Genomic DNA, 16946 nt, shown 5'->3' with positions numbered 1-16946 from the left:
TGACAAAGAGACAAGCAGAGGAGGAGGACACAGAAGCTCTGAGTTCAATCACACTTGTCCTACGAGACAGAGAGGAGAAGGTGCAGAGAAGGCCACAAGAAAATGGAGGCAGAGACCACAGTGAGGTGCCCACAGCTGTGGAGACCAGGAGGGTGGCAGGCGCCAGGAGCGAGGCTGGAAGGGATTCTCCCTCAGAGTCTAAGCAGCAATCCTGCCCACACCCCGGATCTCGGACTTCTGGCCTCCTGAACTGGGCAAGAATAGATTTCTCATTTTAAACCACCCAATTGGTGGTCACTGTCATGGCAGCCATAGAATACTAATACACTAGGTAAATGCTCATAAAAGAAAGTGAGTGTTTTAACATTATTAGAAAATTTCAATATTTTAAAATACCATTTAGAAAGTCAAACAGCAGAAATGGGGGCGGTGGCACCATCTGACCCACTACACCTACTCCATCTTTTTCTGTTTCTCTTCTAGGTGTGGGTCTCAATCCGAAGCTGGATTTTATTTTGTATTTTTTTATTAATACCCAAGTGTCTGTCTTGTCATTAATTTAGCCCAATCAAATCTACGGTGAGCACTGATTGGTTAGCACTTACTCCTGACCCCTTATTTGGTGCTTTCTATTTCACAGGCCTTCCCAGCCTTGTGTTGAATTGATCAAACTTTCTTTATTCAATGTTTGTTAATAATTTTAAAATCCTGTTTCTCTTTAGTGATTACTCTTAAGATTTTGACAAATATTTAAACTTATTTTTATCAACATCTAGAAAACCTTAGCTGTTACTTCCCTCCTTCCTTTCCCCCTTGCTACTTAAATACTGACATAAATTTGGACTTAAAAAAAATCTTTTAAACAATAAATTTCTCACTTTGACATTAAAAGTTTTGCTTGTTTCTTTGCATGCCTTTCCTTTTTTATCCTGTGTAGTCATTTCTTGTTTTGAGGTGCCATGCTCCAATTACACAATTCCTAGAGATCAGAGAAGCCCTTGTGTGTCTGAATATGTCTTTCCTCACCTTCTCTTGTGAGTGACAGGACAGACAGAATTCGGGGTTTTAAATCATGTTTCCTCAGGCCTTGGCAGGCACTGCTCCCCTCCTGTCTTTGATCCAGCATCCCTGACAAGCTTGCTGTGCTCCTCATTTCTTCTTAGGTAATCTGATCTTTCCTTCCTGGAAAATTTAATGAATTCCTCTATCCATGAGTTTACAACATTTTACTTGACACATCTATGTGTAGAAGTCTTTTCAATTTTTATCCTGCTTGGCATTTGGTGGGGCCTTTGAATCTAAGGATTTTTCTTAGTTCTAAAATACTCCAAGATTTCTTTGAAATATTTCCCCTCCTCCATTTTCCATTCTCTCCTTCTGAGACTTCTATTATATGAAATTTGGGCTGCTGGACCCACCTTGCATGTTTTCTTATAGGTCTCTGCAAAACTGAATAAAGAATTCCTAAACTCTCTTCTAGCACACGTCCACTCTTCAGCCACGTCTTCTCCATATGCTCAAGTGATGATGTGACAGACACTCCTAGTTTTCATTTCCAAGGTTCTTTTTCACAATCCTCCATTTTTGTATCATGGATAAGAAACATCCTATCATATCTCTTTGATGATATTTATAATATAGACAAATATCCTACTATAAAAAGTTTCCTCCTATTGTTTTTTTGCTTCTTCTGTTTTTGTTTTTTTTTGAAGACAGAGTTTCGCCTTATCGCCCAGGCTGGAGTGCATTAGTGCAATCTAGGCTCATTGCAACCTCCGCCTCCCAGGTTCAAGTGATTCTCCTGCCTCAGCCTCCTGAGTAGCTGAGATTACAGGTGCCTGCTACCATACCTAGCTAATTTTTTTCTATTTTTAGTAAAGATGGGGTTTCACCATGTTAGCCAAGCTAGGCTTGAACTTCTGACCTCAGGCAATCCACCCACCTCAGCCTTCCAAAGTGCTGGGATTACAGGTGTGAGCCACTGCACCCAGCCTCCTGCTTCTTTTTTAAGAGACAGGGTCTCGTTCTGTTGCCCAGGCTAGAGTGCAGTGGTGTAATCACAGCTCACCGCAGCCTCAAACTCCTGGGCTCAAGCGATCCTTCTGCCTTAGCCTCCCAGTAGTTGGACTGCAGGCACATGCCACCACATCTGGCTTGACAAAGGATTTAAGAGACAAAGTCTTACTGTCACCCAGGCTAGAATGCAGTGGTGCGATCACATTTCATTGTAGCCTCAAACTCCTGGGCCCAAGTGATCCTCCCACCTTAGCCTCTCAAGTAGCTGGGACTACAGGTGCATACCACCATGCCTGGCTGATTTTTTTTAAAAAACTGTTTGTAGAGATGAGGGTTTCACTATATTAGGCTGGTTTTGAACTCCTGAGCTCAAGTGATCCTCCCGCCTAGACCTTCCAAGACATCAGGATTACAGGCATGAGCTGCCCTCCCCGCCTCTATTGTTTCCATTAAGTCTGTTTCCTCCAGCTTTAGTTCTTCTGTTTGCCAGGTTTCATGTCTCTTTCATGGTGCTGGTTTCCTCAAACGCTTGGTGGTGCCTGGTGGGTGTTCGTCTTTGGATTTTAGGGTCACTGTTGGCTTAACAGAATGCTACTTGCTTCTGGTTTTTGCTGCAGTTGCCTCCAGTGATCTGGCAGAGAAGCAGGTCAGGCAGCCAACGGCTGGTCTCTGGGAGTGGGTATTTCTCCTTGTTGGTGCTGCCACCCACCGAGGACGCTGCCTGTTTTCACAGACTAAGTGCTCCCTCTTGCTTTTCCCACCTGGAGACACAATCACTGCTAGACACAAGGTCAGGAAAGTGTGACCAGTCTCGACGTCCCTCCCACAGTCCTGTTCCCCGAATGTACCTCCTCTGAGCTCAGGGAACTCTGAAGCTGCTCTTGCCACCCCCGGCAGTTCTTTCTTGTGTGTGCTGTGGGTACTGTTTCCTTCTTCAGCTGATCCCATTTATCTTCTTCCAGGGATTCCTCAATTTCTAGTCCATTGAGTGGACCCCTGCTTGTCATATAGATTTATATATTTTATTTAAAGCATTTCTAGGCAATCAGGAATAAAAGAGAGGCTGCAGAGCGTTTTCAGCTTCCTTGATCTAATCAAACCTTCCCTCTTACTCACTGATGAACTCAAGTACTACTTCTAGAAATAATGCACCCGAACAAACCAAAGCTCCCTGTTTGAAATGTCATCACTCTGAGACTTAGAAAACACCATCCTAGCCGGAAGGAATTTATTTACTCTGACAATGTCTTCATGCTTCACAATGTTACAGGTTTAATAGGGGCATGGGGAGGTAGATATAATTTTGAGTTGTGTCTGAAGCATGTGAGATCATCCATTGCAGCTGTGAACGAAATGTCCGTGTCCCCCTCCCACAATTCATATGTTGAAGCCCAAACTCCCAGTGTGATGGTATCTAGAGATGGGGTCTTTTGGAGGTAATCAGCGTTACATGAGGTCCTGGCCGGGGTCCTGGTCTGATGGGATTTGTGCCCTTATAAGAACAGCACCCTAGAGTGAGTAAGTTCTCCTTACTCCCCAGCATGTGAGGATAGAGCAAGAAGGCGGCTACTAGCAAGCCAGGAAGAGAGCCCTCACCAGACAGCAATCATGCTGGCACCCTCATCTCAGACTTCCAGCCTCCAGAACTGTAAGAAAATACATTTCCATTGTTTAAGCACCCCCTCTGTGGTTTTTTTTTTTTTTTTTTTTTGACATGGAGTCTTGCTCTGTTGCCCAGGCTGGAGTGCAGTGACGCAATCTCAGCTCATTGCAAGCTCCACCCCCCAGGTTCATGCCATTCTCCTGCCTCAGCCTCCCGAGTAGCTGGGACTACAGGCGCCCGCCACCACGCCGGGCTAATTTTTTGTATTTTTAGTAGAGACGGGGTTTCACTGTGTTAGCCAGGATGGTCTTGATCTCCTGACCTCATGATCCGCCCGCCTCAGCCTCCCAGAGTGCTGGGATTACAGGCATGAGCCACCACGCCTGGCCCCCTCTGTGGTATTGTTAGGAAAGCTCAAGTAGACTGACAAGTGCTATATTCAAGTCTACAAAACTTGTAGTTTTATTGGCCCTTATTATAAATCTGACACACGGTATATATAAAACAGGAAGACAGTCAAGAGCCAGACAGAGAGGGCATCATAGGCATGAAGATAAGTTTACGCTCATGAAGCTGAAACCTGATGCACAGTACTGGCATCACTTTATTTATTTACTTATTTTGAGAGAGAGTCTCTCACTCTTATTGCCCAGACTGGAGTGCAGTGATGCAATCTCAGCTCACTGCAACCTGACTCCCAGGTTCAAGCGATTCTCGCGCTTCAGCCTCCCGAGTAGCTGGGACTACAGGCACCCGCCACTACGCCCGGCTAATTTTGTATTTTTAGTAGAGATGGGGTTTCACCATGTTGGCCAGGCTGGTATCAAACTCCTGACCTCAGGTGATCTGCCCAGCTGGGCCTCCTAAAGTGCTGGGATTATACGCGTAAGCCACTGCGCCAGGCCTCAGTAGCATCCCTTTAAAAAAATAAGTATTTATTTGTATGTATTTCATGAGATTAGAATTTATCCATGAACTTATTGGTGTGCTGCCCTGTGCTGCACCACTTGGGTCCCCTTAAAACATAAGGTCCAGTTCTGAGTACATCCACTTTCATAAAGAATCCTGAGATGCTTCCAATGCTTATTAAATCTGCGGATAAATCTAACTCCACAGTTCCAACTCCTTAAAAAAAAGCTGTTACCCAAAATATCAAATCATTTCCAAATTCACAAAATTGACAATTTTCATTCCATCTTGGAGATGATTTATGCCCCATAAGCAGAGAACCAGAAAGCAACAGCAAAGTTTTCACAGTGGCTAGAGTGTATGCGTTAAACAAAAACCCTCCTCTGGGTGTAGATGTGCTGGGCCTTAAGAAAATCCAGACATGGCCGGGCGCGGTGGCTCATGCCTGTAATCCCAGTACTTTTGGGAGGCCGACGTGGGCGGATCACTTGAGGTCAGGAGTTCGAGACCAGCCTGGCCAACGTGGTGAAACTCGGCCAGGTGCAGTGGGCTCACGCCTGTAATCCCAGCAGTTTGGGAGGCCGAGGTGTGCAGATCACAAGGTCAGGAGATCAAGACCATCCTGGCTAACACGGTGAAACCCCTTATCTACTAAAAAAAATACAAAAAATTAGCCGGGCATGGTGGCAGGCACCTGTAGTCCCAGCTACTCGGGAGGCTGAGGCAGGAGAATGGTGTTAACCCAGGAGGTGGAGCTTGCCGTGGGCCGAGATCACGCCACTACACTCCAGCCTGGGCAACAGAGTGAGACTCTGTCTCAAAAAAAAAAAAAAAAAAAAAAAAAAAACTTATCTGGGTGCAGTGGTGCATACCTGCAGTCCCAGACCTGCAAATCGTGAGCAGGAAATAATGACATGCACTTCTGTAAATATCATCTGCAACTGCACCTGCACTTATGTGCGTTTATAGAACTTAGACCTTGTACAATGCAATTCTACAATCAGATATTTATCAAATGAACAAATAATTAACTAATTAGCACAGAGGCTCAATGTCAGAAAAGCAAGCGGGGCGTTAGAAGTACAAACCAACTGGGCCAGGCATGATGGCTCATGCCTGTAATCCCAGCACTTTGGGAGGCCAAGGCAGGTGGACCACGAGGTCAGAAGATCAAGACCAGCCTGGCTAACACAGTGAAACCCCATCTCTATTAAAAATACAAAAAATTAGCTGGGCATGGTGGCGGGCACCTGTAGTCTCAGCTACTCGGGAGGCTGAGGCAGGAGAATGGCATGAACCCGGGAGGCGGAGCTTGCAGTGAGCCCAGATCGTGCCACTGCACTCCAGCCTGGGCAACAGAGTGAGACTCCGTCTCAGAAAAAAAAAAAAAAGTGCAGACCGACTGAAGACCACAGGAGTGGCGTGAACCAGCTCTGCAGTGAGACCTTCCCGTGGACACGCCATTCCTCTCCTCAACCCTGAAGACTCAGGTCTACCCTTCTTTCTCAAAACCAAAATGTCCTCCAAGAAGCTTCACAGATTCTGCCAAATCCTTTAGCTCAGTCTCAAAAACAAGCACCTACATATTTCAGGTTTCACTGTTTTCGAGTGTTTCCCTAGAAAATCCAACCTGAGGAAAGAGGAAGATGCTGGCTTAAATGTGGAGGATCCCTTGTTTTTTCACAGACACCTGCTTTTTAAGGTGAATGGAGGAATAAAGTCCTCTTATGTGAACCAGTTAACCCACCCAGATTATAAAGTCCATAACCTCTGGACACCAGGGTTCCACTCCCACCCACTCCTTCCTAATCACGTGATTCCCTGACTGTAGGGCCCAGCTCAAGCGGGAAGACGGGAATATGAGCCTGGACAGCAAGGGCGCTGCCTGGAGCCAAGCCCGGCCCATGCCGAGTCATCCAAGCCGTGCCTGTGAGGCTGCTTCCTCACCCAGCAGCTCACTCTGAAAGAAAGGCCTTTCTGCCCAGGGAACCAGCCCTACAAGGCACTTCTGCTTCACCCCACTCGTGAACAGCCCCTTTTTGATAAAAATGTGCCTTCAACTCCCAGTCTTTTATGAGGTGATAGGGCGGACCACCTCTGACCTCTGTCCAAAAGGGAGACGGCAGTTCAAATCAATCAATTAGTCCATCTCCTGTAGGCCAGAAAAGGGAGAGCATTCTCTTACCTTTTTGGGATCCATGTTGAATTTCTTTCTTCCCATGGCTATCTGTTTGTTCCTCTGAGTCGTTTTGCTATTGGTGTGAAATAATTTAAAAATTACTCATGCTGTTTTCACAGTGCAGCCCAGTCACGGCCCTCCAGTGTACTTTCCCCCACAACAACGGGCTCAAGGAAGGGAAAGCACAGGCCCTCACGGAGGGGCCTCCAGCCTCCGCGGTGGCGGCAGGGGTGATACGGCCGCCATTGCTCTTCACATTTGATAACTTGAGACACTTCAGAAAAAGCTAATGATGCAAAGCAGTGATTTTAATAAAGCACAGCTCCTTATGATGCAGGCAGGTAATTTCTGTGCGGGTCAACCCTGAAGTGCCTGTGCTTATGCCTGAACCTACAAAGGTAGACGATGACTTGCAGAGGAGGCAACAGGAAGTAACATCCAGGGAAACACCCCTGGACCCCTCCACGCGGAGAGGGGGGAGAGGAGAGGAATTAACAACTCCACAGGCTCCCCACATCCCAACCACTCTCACCCCACTTTCTCCAAGTTTGACTAGAGGATGGAGGTAGAAAGAAAAGAGTAAATAGCTTAAAGGTATAGCCGCAAATTGTTACCTCTCCTCTACGGAAGTTAGATTGTCGATCTCTGTCATCACTTCTGCAATTTCATATTTCAGCCTCTGTCAAAAAAGAAGAATTTCGAGGTGGGGAGTGGGTCTTAACCTTCCTCCCCTGAGACTCAGAAATTTTAGTTCTCTTGTGACAAGCTTCCCTGAGGTCTCATCTGAGCATCACAGGGATGGAAAAACCAATACTATTATCAATACAGCTAGAGCTTCATAGTCAAAGCCACCACAACTTAGGAGAAAACAAAATTGTTTGCTCACTTTTCATCAGATACCAGGTTCAGAGGGGTCCACTGTGCAGATCCTAGGGTATTTGTGTATAAAATCAAGCAGGGACACTGGGGGGAATCTCACAGCTGTGAAAAGATAAAACCAAGCCAGGAGTGCTGGCTCATGCCTGTAATCCCAGCATTTTGGGAGGTTGAAGCAGAGGGATCACTTGAGACCAGGAGTTTGAGAACAGCCTGGACAATGTAGCAAGGCCTCATTGCTACAAAAAAGAAAAACAGAAAAATTAGCTGAGTGTGGTGGTACACGCCTGTAGTCCTAGCTACTAGAGAGGCTGAGGAGGGAGGATTGCGTGAACGCGTGAGTTTGAGGCTGCAGTGAGCCATGATCACACCATTGTACTCCAGTCTGGGTGACAGAGCAAGACTTTGTCTCTTTTAAAAAAAAAAAAAAAAACAGCAAAAGGAAAGCCATGAGTCCTTCATTTGCTTAACTGCACTATTCAGCCCTGCCATGCACACAGTCACCTGCCTCCTCCTTCAACACTGCCTGTGTTCCCAGGGAGAAGCTGAGGCACGGGTGTGTTTAGATCGGTGGTCTCAGGTTGAAGTTCAGGTGTGTTTAGGTCGGTGGTCTCAGGATCACTTCTATCACCTTGAATGAGATGAAGCACCATGGACAGAGCCCAGAGGGTGAACAGAACTGACTCAGGGCACTCAGAGAAGCCAAATGCATACGAGGGGACAGACCCCCTTTCCCTTGATGTGGTCCCTACTAATGAGACTGACCTCTGGAAGCCTCCAACTTCCCTGGGCCTCAGTGTGCTCACTGATAAAATGAAGTAGTTAGAGCTAGATTACGATTCCACATTTATCCAGCAGGCTGATTACTAATGTCCAAATAATATACATCCTTATTCTTCAACCAGAGACCAATTCTGGGTTATCTGATTTTCCCAAGAATGAAGGGTAACCTTAGAAGAAAAATTTCCAAGAATTACCTTTCAAATACAAAGACATTTTTATTCGGGACCCTATTATATGCCAAGACACTCAGACTTAAAACGCAAGCTCCTAGAAAGGAGCTATTGTCTGGGACAAGGCCTGTCCTTGCCGTGGCCTGTGAAGCCACATTTATTCTTGCAATGTCAATGACTAGGAAGCTTCTCAAAGAAGACTTCCATGTCTGATTGACTTTCCCAAGGAAGTCCCAAACGGACAGAGCCAGGGCCGGCCCTCTGAATCACTTCTGTAACAATCACAGGCTCTCCCACGCTGAGACGGTGGCTTTATTCATGTGCTTCTCCTGTGGGACCTCCCTCTACCCCGTCCTCTGAGTAAAGTACACAAGTGTGGAAGAGCCCATGTTTGTGTGCCTGTGTTTTTATTCGTCTTTTTTTTTTTTTTTTTTTTTTGAGACAGGGTCTGGCTCTGTCGTCCAGTCCGCAGTACAGTGGCACAATCACAGTTCACTGTAGCCTCAGCTTCTTGGGCTCAGGTGATCCTCCCACCTCAGCCTCCCGAGTAGCTGGGACTACAGGTACATGCCACCATGCCCAGGTAAGTTTTGCATTTTTTGTAGAGATGGAGTTTGACCATGTTGCCCAGACTGGTCTTGAATTCCTGGGCTCAAGAGATCCTCCCACCTTGGCCTCCCAAAGTGCTGGGATTACAGGTGTGAGCCACTGTGCCTGGACTAATGTGTCATTCTACTCCTACCACCTGGTAAGCACTTGGTACACAGCTGGAACCCAATACATGCCCACATATTCATTCAAAGGGCATCTGAGAGCCAAAAACGGAACAGGCAATGTTCTAGGTGCTAGAACATTAACATATTGGTGGCTGGGGGTGATGGCTCACGCCTGTGATCCCAGCACTTTGGGAGGCTGAGGCGGATGGATCACAAGGTCAGGAGATCAAGACCAATCTGGCTAACACAGTGAAACCCTGTCTCTACTAAAAATACAAAAAATTAGCTGGGTGTGGTGGCAGGTGCCTGTAATCTCAGCTACTTGGGAGACTGAGGCAGGAGAATGGCGTGAACCCAGGAGGCAAAGGATGCAGTGAGCCCAGATCGTGCCACTGCATTCCAGCCTGGGCAACAGAGCGAGACTCCGTCTCAAAAAAGCAAAAAGCAAAAAACAAATAAAAAAACATATTGGTTAATGAAAGAGGGTCTCAGTGCACAATTTGACAGAGCAATGCGCTGGTGGCTTGCTGCTGCTTTAGATGATACGCTGCCTGTGGCCCCGGGTTTGCGAGCTGGCTACTGCTGACCTAAGTTCTATGATGTCTTGATTTCTACCCCGGGTCTCACTGCCTGTGTGGAGTCTTCGCTTTCCCAACTTGATAACTTTTTCACTGTGTCTCTTTGCGTAGTTCTTATATGCACACACTAAACACCTTTTTTTTTGTTGTTTTTTTTTTTTTACATTTTTGTGAGGCTACTCTTTTACTATTTTACTCAAAAGCAAAAAACAGAGTTTTGCATTTTTTTTTTTTTTTTTTTTTACCTCAATGTCATCAATAAGTTCCTTTTTCCTTCGACGAATGTCTAGAAGTTCTTCTCTCTCTTCTAATGAGAGGTCTTCAGGCACTGAAAGAAGAAAAAAATAACTACTTTGGAGAACAAATTGGCAACATCTAGCAAGGTTGAGATAGGTACATGCTGCCACCCAGCAATTCCAGCAGGTATTTATCCTAAAGAAATGCTCCCATTAAGACTGTATCTAAGACACTCATAGGAGCGCTCTTTATAACCAGAAAACGGCCTAAATATTCATCAATAAGAACACGAGTAAATTGTGGTACATTCATAAAATAGAATCCCATCCAACAAAAATATTTTTTCAGGCCAGGCACGGTGGCTCATGCCTGTAATCCCAGCACTTTAGGAGGCTGAGGTGGGTGGATCACTTGAGGTCAGGAGTTTGAGACCAGCCTGGCCAACATGGTGAAACCCCATCTCTACTAAAAATACAAAAATCAGCTGGGCGTGGTGGTGCATGCCTGTAATCTCAGCTACTCGAGAGGCTGAGGCAGGAGAACTGCTTGACCCCAAGAGGTGGAGGCTGCAATGAGGCGAAATCATACCACTGCACTCCAGCCTGGGCAACAGAGGGAGATTCTGTTTCAGAAAAAAAAATAAAAATAAAAAGAATAAGCTAAGTCTATCAATATGGATGAGTCTCAGAAATAAAATGATGACTATGGTCCAGGCACGGTGGCTCACATCTCTAATCCCAGCACTTCGGGAGACTGTGGCGGGAGGATCACTTGAGCCCAGGAGTTCAAGACCAACCTGAGCAAGATGGTGAGATCCTTTCTCTACAAAAATTAAAATAAATAAATAAATAAATAAACACAGCACCCAGGAAAAGACCACAGGCCGACGAAAATATGATTTACAGCAGAGCTGACACTCAGCTCAAAAACAGACTGGACTCTTCAACAAATATGTGTGAAGACAGTTATTTATATGGAAAAAATAAAAGCAGATTGTATGTTATTAATCATACATATTTTCAATGAATTACAAGTGGATTAAAGGCTTAAATGTGAGGGGGAACGCTATACAATTTTTAGAAGTAAATATAGGAGAATGTTTTTTATAATTTCAGGGTAGGGAAGGACTTTTTTTTTTTTTTTTTTTTTTTTTGAGACGGAATCTGGCTCTGTGGCCTTGGCTGGAGTGCAGTGGCACAATCTTTGCTCACTGCGTCCTCCGTCTCCTGGGTTCACTGTACCCAGCCAGGGAAGGACTTCTTAAACAAGACAGACAAAATATAAATCACAAAGGAAAATGTTAATACATTTAATTATATCAAAATTAAGAAACTAGGCCAGGCAAGGTGGCTCATGCCTGTATCCAAGCACTTTGGGAGGCTAAGGTGGGAGGATCACTTGAGGCCAGGAGTTCGAGACCAGCCTGGGCAATACAGTGGGACCCCATCTGAACTAAAAAAATGAAAAATAGCCAGGCATGGTGGTGCATGCCTGTGGGCCCAGTCACTCTGGGAGCCTGAGGTGGGAGGATCACTTCAGCCCAGGAGTTTGAGGCTGCAGTGAGCTATGATCACAACCGTGAGGCTGACTGTGCCACTGCACCCCAGTCTGGGCAACACAGAATCTGTGTCTCAAAAAAAAAATTAATAAATAAAAACTTTATTCTCCAAAAGTTCCACACCACAAAGTGAAGAAGAGCTGAGCCAGAAACTGCCAAAGAATTGGGATTCAAAATATGTAACTCCTACAAATTATATTATTGTTTTTTGTAGAGACAAGATCTCACTCTGCTGGCCAGGATCTCACTGGAGTGAAATGCTGCAATGGCTCACTGTAGCCTTGAACTCCTGGGCTCAAGCAATCCTCCCACCTCAGCCTCCCAAGTAGCTAGGATTACAGACATGCGCCACCATGTCTGGCTAATTTTTTTAGAGACAGAGTCTTGCTATGTTGCCCAGGCTGGCCTTGAACACCTGTCCTAAAGCAAAACTCCTACTTTGGCCTCCTAAAGCACAGGGATTGCAGGTGTGAGCCACTGTGCCCAGCTGCAAGTCAATTTTTTTTTTTTTTTTTTTTTTTGAGACAGAGTCTCGCTCTGTCACCAGGCTGGAGTACAGTGGCACAATCTCAGCTCACTGCAACCGCCACCACCTGAGTTCAAGTGATTCTCCTGCCTCAGCCTCCCGAGTAGCTGGGATTACAGGCAGGCACCACCACGCTCGGCTAATTTTTTGTATTTTTAGTAGACACGGGGTTTTACCATGTCGGCCAAGCTGGTCTCGAACTCCTGACCTCAAGTGATCCACCCGCCCCGGCCTCCCAAAGTGCTGAGATTACAGGCGTGAGCCACCGCGCCTGGCCCACAAGTCAATTTTTAAAAGACAAAACAACTCCGTGCTTAGAAAATGGGCAAATGGGGCCAGACGCGGTAGCTCATGCCTGTAAGCCCAGCAGTTTGGGAGGCAGAGACAGGTGGATCACCTGAGGTCAGGAGTTCTGGACCAGTCTGGCCAACACAGTGAAACCCCGTCTCTATTAAAAATACAAAAAATTAGCTGGGTGTGGTGGTGGGCACCTGTAATCCCAGTTACTTGGGGGGCTGAGGCAGGAGAATCGCTTGAAACAGGAAAGCAAAGGTTGCAGTGAGCCGAGATCGCGCTGCACTCCAGCCTGGGTGACAGAGCGAGAGTCCGTCTCAAAAGAAAAAAGGAAATTGGGCAAATGACTTGCATAGGCACAAGACCAAAAAATTAATATGAATGGGCTGATGAAAGGATGTCAACTCTCTTAATAGTCAAGGAAATACAAATTAAAATCCCAACAAGAGACCTCCATTAGGTTGCAGTGAGCCGAGATCGCGCCACTGCACTCCAGCCTGGGCGACAGAGCAAGACTCCGTCTCAAAAAAAAAAAAAAAAAAAGGAGACATCCACTAAAACTGTAGTAATCATAATTAGCAATTTAAAAAATTCAAAACCTGTCACAACAAAGAGAATTGAAACAGAAAGAACCGCCACGTTTTTATCAGCTTGAAGCCAAACTGGACTAGCCATAGCTGATTTAATGCACGTGGAAAAGGAAACTTTGAAGCCCACAGTGGCGTAGACCAAGTAACCTAATTTACGTGAGAGAATCCCCCAAAGGCTTAGGCTCTGGCTGGACCACATAACTCTGGAGGGGGGCTGTGAAGGAGGGTCAGCTAAAATGAGGAGAACTGGTTGAGAGGCTCTTTGAAATGCCATTGGATGCCTGCCTCTTCTCTCCCACGCCACAGAAGACTGCTTATTTATCTTTAGAGAACAAAACAGAGAGACTAGAGCACCCTACCAAAAACAAGGGTGAGAGATAAAAGCAGACATACTCATCACCAAGCCGCCTTCCCCACTGGGCTCCCAGACTGCAGGCCACGGGCCATTTACTCCTCTTCCACCACCCTGGACAGAGGCTGGGACAAGCGTCTTCTCTGAAGCATCCCACAGGCTTCAGCTCTAAAGATACTGATGTGAGGGGCAGACACCAACAACCAGCACACCCCCACCACCCTACAGAGAAACAGTCAACACGGCCTGCTGCACTCAGAGCTTCTGATAAACTTTTTACTTCTTCCTTCTCAAACTGGAGGTAAGCCTCTGACATGCAAAACAGATACCGAAATAGACACAAAAAAGCAAAAAGGGATAACAGCGGTTACACCTTGGGGACAAAAAAGTGACAAGGCAAGGCAATGCTCGCCCCGATTACAAACATTACAGTTGACTCTTTAATATGTGTACAACTGATAAAATATAAAACCTTGGGGAAAAAGCCAGGCGTGACGGCACACATCCGTACTCCCAGGTACTCAGGAGGCTGAGGTGGGAGGATCGTTTGAGCTCAGGGGTTCCAGGCTGCAGTGACCAGCCACTGCATCCCAGCCTGGGTGACAGAGCAAGACTCCCATCTCTTAAAAAAAAAAAAAACACAAACAAAAAACAAAAAAACCTTGAAAACAACACATGCATTTCAATCTCACCAGACTGTGACCTCTCATCGAGAGAACTTTGGAAAACAACGTGTCTATTAATATCAAAGAAATGCATCTGCTATGACCCAGCAATTTTACTCCTAGGTATATCAGAAAAATTTCTGTGCACTGAAACAGAAGATATATACCAGTAACATCAAAAGAAGCCCATTGTGTAGATTAAAAAAGGAAATAGGCCGGGCACATGGCTCACGCCTGTAATCCCAGCACTTTGGGAGACCAAGGCAGGCGGATCATGAGGTCAAGAGCTCGAGAGCATCCTGGCTAACATGGTGAAACCCCGTCTCTACTAACAATACAAAAATTAGCTGGGTGTCATGGCGGGCGCCTATAGTCCCAGCTACTCAGGAGGCTGAGGCGGGAGAATCACTTGAACCCAGGAGGTAGAAGTTGCAGTGAGCCAAGATCGCACCATTGCATTCCAGCCTGAGCCACAAGAGCAAAACTCCATCTCAAAAAATAAATAATAATTTAAAAAAAAAAAAACACAGACAAATGAAAAGAGAAAAAGTAGGCCATATCCTCTTTCTAAATAAGACAACAGTCATCTGAAACCAAAAAGCTGTTCATCAGAGAAAATAACTTTTGGATGGCAATGGTTATGCCTAAAAAAAGAGAACAAATTTATTAATATTTTCAAGGGTACTGTAGGTACTGTGTCTGATCCCTAATCAGTTGAATGTTTTCATTACAATATAAATTAAGAACACAATCTTCAGCTCATGATAAAGTAAACATGGCAAAGCAAAAAAATTTTGCAAAAAGATACTATATTTTCTTCAGGTCTTTTTTTTTTTTTTTTTTTTTTTTTTTGAGACAGAGTCTCGCTCTGTCGCCCAGGCTGGAGTGCAGTGGCGCAATCTCGGCTCACTGCAAGCTCCGCCTCCCGGGTTCACGCCATTCTCCTGCCTCAGCCTCTCCGAGTAGCTGGGACTACAGGCACCCGCCACCACGCCCGGCTAATTTTTTTGTATTTTTAGTAGAGACAGGGTTTCACCGTGGTCTCAATCTCCTGACCTCGTGATCCACCCACCTCGGCCTCCCAAAATGCTGGGATTACAAGCGTGAGCCACCGTGCCTGGCCTTCTTCAGGTCTTTCTTAATAAACTTTTGTCTCAAACAGAAAAAAATAAAATGTGCTTTACAAAGATACCGATAATACAATTAACATAAAATTTGTAATTTCCTGCTTCCTGTATTAGATCTAAGTGTCGATAAATTCCACACTGTGGTTTTCTTTTTCTTTTTTATTTTTTTGAGATGGCATCTCACTCTGTCGCCAGGCTGGAGTGCAGTGGTGCAATCTTGGCTCACTGCAACTTCCACCTCCCAGGTTCAAACAATTCTCCTGCCTCAGCCTCCCAAGTAGCTGGGACTACAGGCATGCACCACTACACCCAACTAATTTTTGTATTTTTAGTAGAGATAGGGTTTCACCATGTTGGCCAGGATGGTCTCGATCTCTTCACCTTGTGATCCACCCACCTCAGCCTCCCAAAGTGCTGGGATTGCAGGAGTGAGCCACCCCGTGGTTTTCTTTCTTTCTTTATTTTTTTGAGATGGGAGTCTCACTCTGTCACCCAGGCTGGAGTGCAGTGGTGCGATCTCAGCTCACTCCAACCTCTGCCTCCTGGGGTCAAGCAATTCTCTTGCCTCAGCCTCCCTGAGTAACTGGGACTACAGGTGCATGCCACCACACCCAGTTAATTTTTTATTTTTAGTAGAGATGGGGTTTCACCGTGTTGGACAGGCTGGTCTCGAACTCCTGACCTCAGATGATCTGCCCACCTCAGCCTCCCAAAGTGCTAGGATTACCAGCGTGAGCCACCAAGCCCAACATTTTTTTTTTTTTTTTTTTTTTTGAGACAGTCTCACTCTCTCACCCAGGCTGGAGTACAATGGCAGGATCTCGGCTCACTGCAACCTCCACCTCCCAGGTTCAGGCAATTCTCCTGCCTCAGCCTCCCAAGTAGCTGGGATTACAGGTGCCTGCCATCATGCCCAGCTAACTTTTTGTATTCACACTGCTGTTTTCTCAGGCAATCCTCTATGTCAAGCAATGAATGAGGAAGGAACTACAATTTACTGATCAACTAACAGGTCATCTGCATTAAACACCCCAAATAACTGAGAGCAGCCATTATTATCCTCATTTTATAAATGAGGAAACCAAAGCCAGGGAAAGTCTAATGATTCTTTCCCAGGAGAAAAAGAAAAAAATATTTGAAGAAATAATGGCTAAATGTCCCAAATTTGATGAATGACATGAACATACACCTCCAAGGTGCTCATCAAACTCCACGTAGGATAAGCTCAAGGGGATCCAAAGTCATGCAACATGCTATTGGGTGGTCTGGTAGCTCAACGATGTCATCAGCAACCCAGTCTGTTCATCCTGCCTTCCAATGTGTCAGTTTCATCCTAAAGTCTGTCTCTTTCTCGCTCTAGGCTTCCCCCAGCAACTGAAACTACATGCTTCCTTAGTCCTATGTCTCTCTCAAGAGTGAGAAGGCTTCCTTCTGAGAAGCCCATAAAGTCTATGCTCTATTCTCCTTGGCTCAGCCTAGCTCCACCTGACATTTTACTGTGATCGGCTAAAGAGCACGAGTGGAATGAATGTGCACCACACTTAGCGTTGAAGGAGAAGAAACACAAAGAAATCCAGATCAAGAGATAATGTGAGAAGCAGGAAAGAATGAAAGCCAATAAAGAATTTCAACAGGCAGAAAACCAACATCGAATGCCCAGAGAGATCAAATAAAATAAAGAAGCAAGCAGGCAAGCAGGCAGTTCTTGCATCTTCAAAACTATTACTCTTATGCATCTGAGAAAGCATCTTTTTTCTTTTTTTCTTT

General features: G+C 45.6%; 1 protein-coding gene across 1 annotated transcript in view; it reads right to left on the bottom strand.

Moving 5' to 3' along the window:
- The window catches only part of CYTH3 (cytohesin 3), a 114287-nt gene that overhangs the window by 18079 nt on the left and 79262 nt on the right, over nt 1–16946 (bottom strand). Inside the window, exons 2-4 of the mRNA XM_003281912.4 lie at nt 10076–10158; nt 7322–7386; nt 6714–6780 (exon numbers count right to left, since the gene is read on the bottom strand). Coding sequence (XP_003281960.1) covers nt 6714–6780; nt 7322–7386; nt 10076–10158 — 215 coding nt within the window. The remainder of the gene's footprint in view (nt 1–6713; nt 6781–7321; nt 7387–10075; nt 10159–16946) is intronic.

The sequence above is a fragment of the Nomascus leucogenys genome, chromosome 17, assembly GCF_006542625.1.
Source record: "Nomascus leucogenys isolate Asia chromosome 17, Asia_NLE_v1, whole genome shotgun sequence".
Taxonomy (NCBI): domain Eukaryota; kingdom Metazoa; phylum Chordata; class Mammalia; order Primates; family Hylobatidae; genus Nomascus; species Nomascus leucogenys.
The sequence above is the reverse complement of the archived record's forward strand: the minus strand, read 5'-3'. Positions and strand labels throughout refer to the sequence as shown.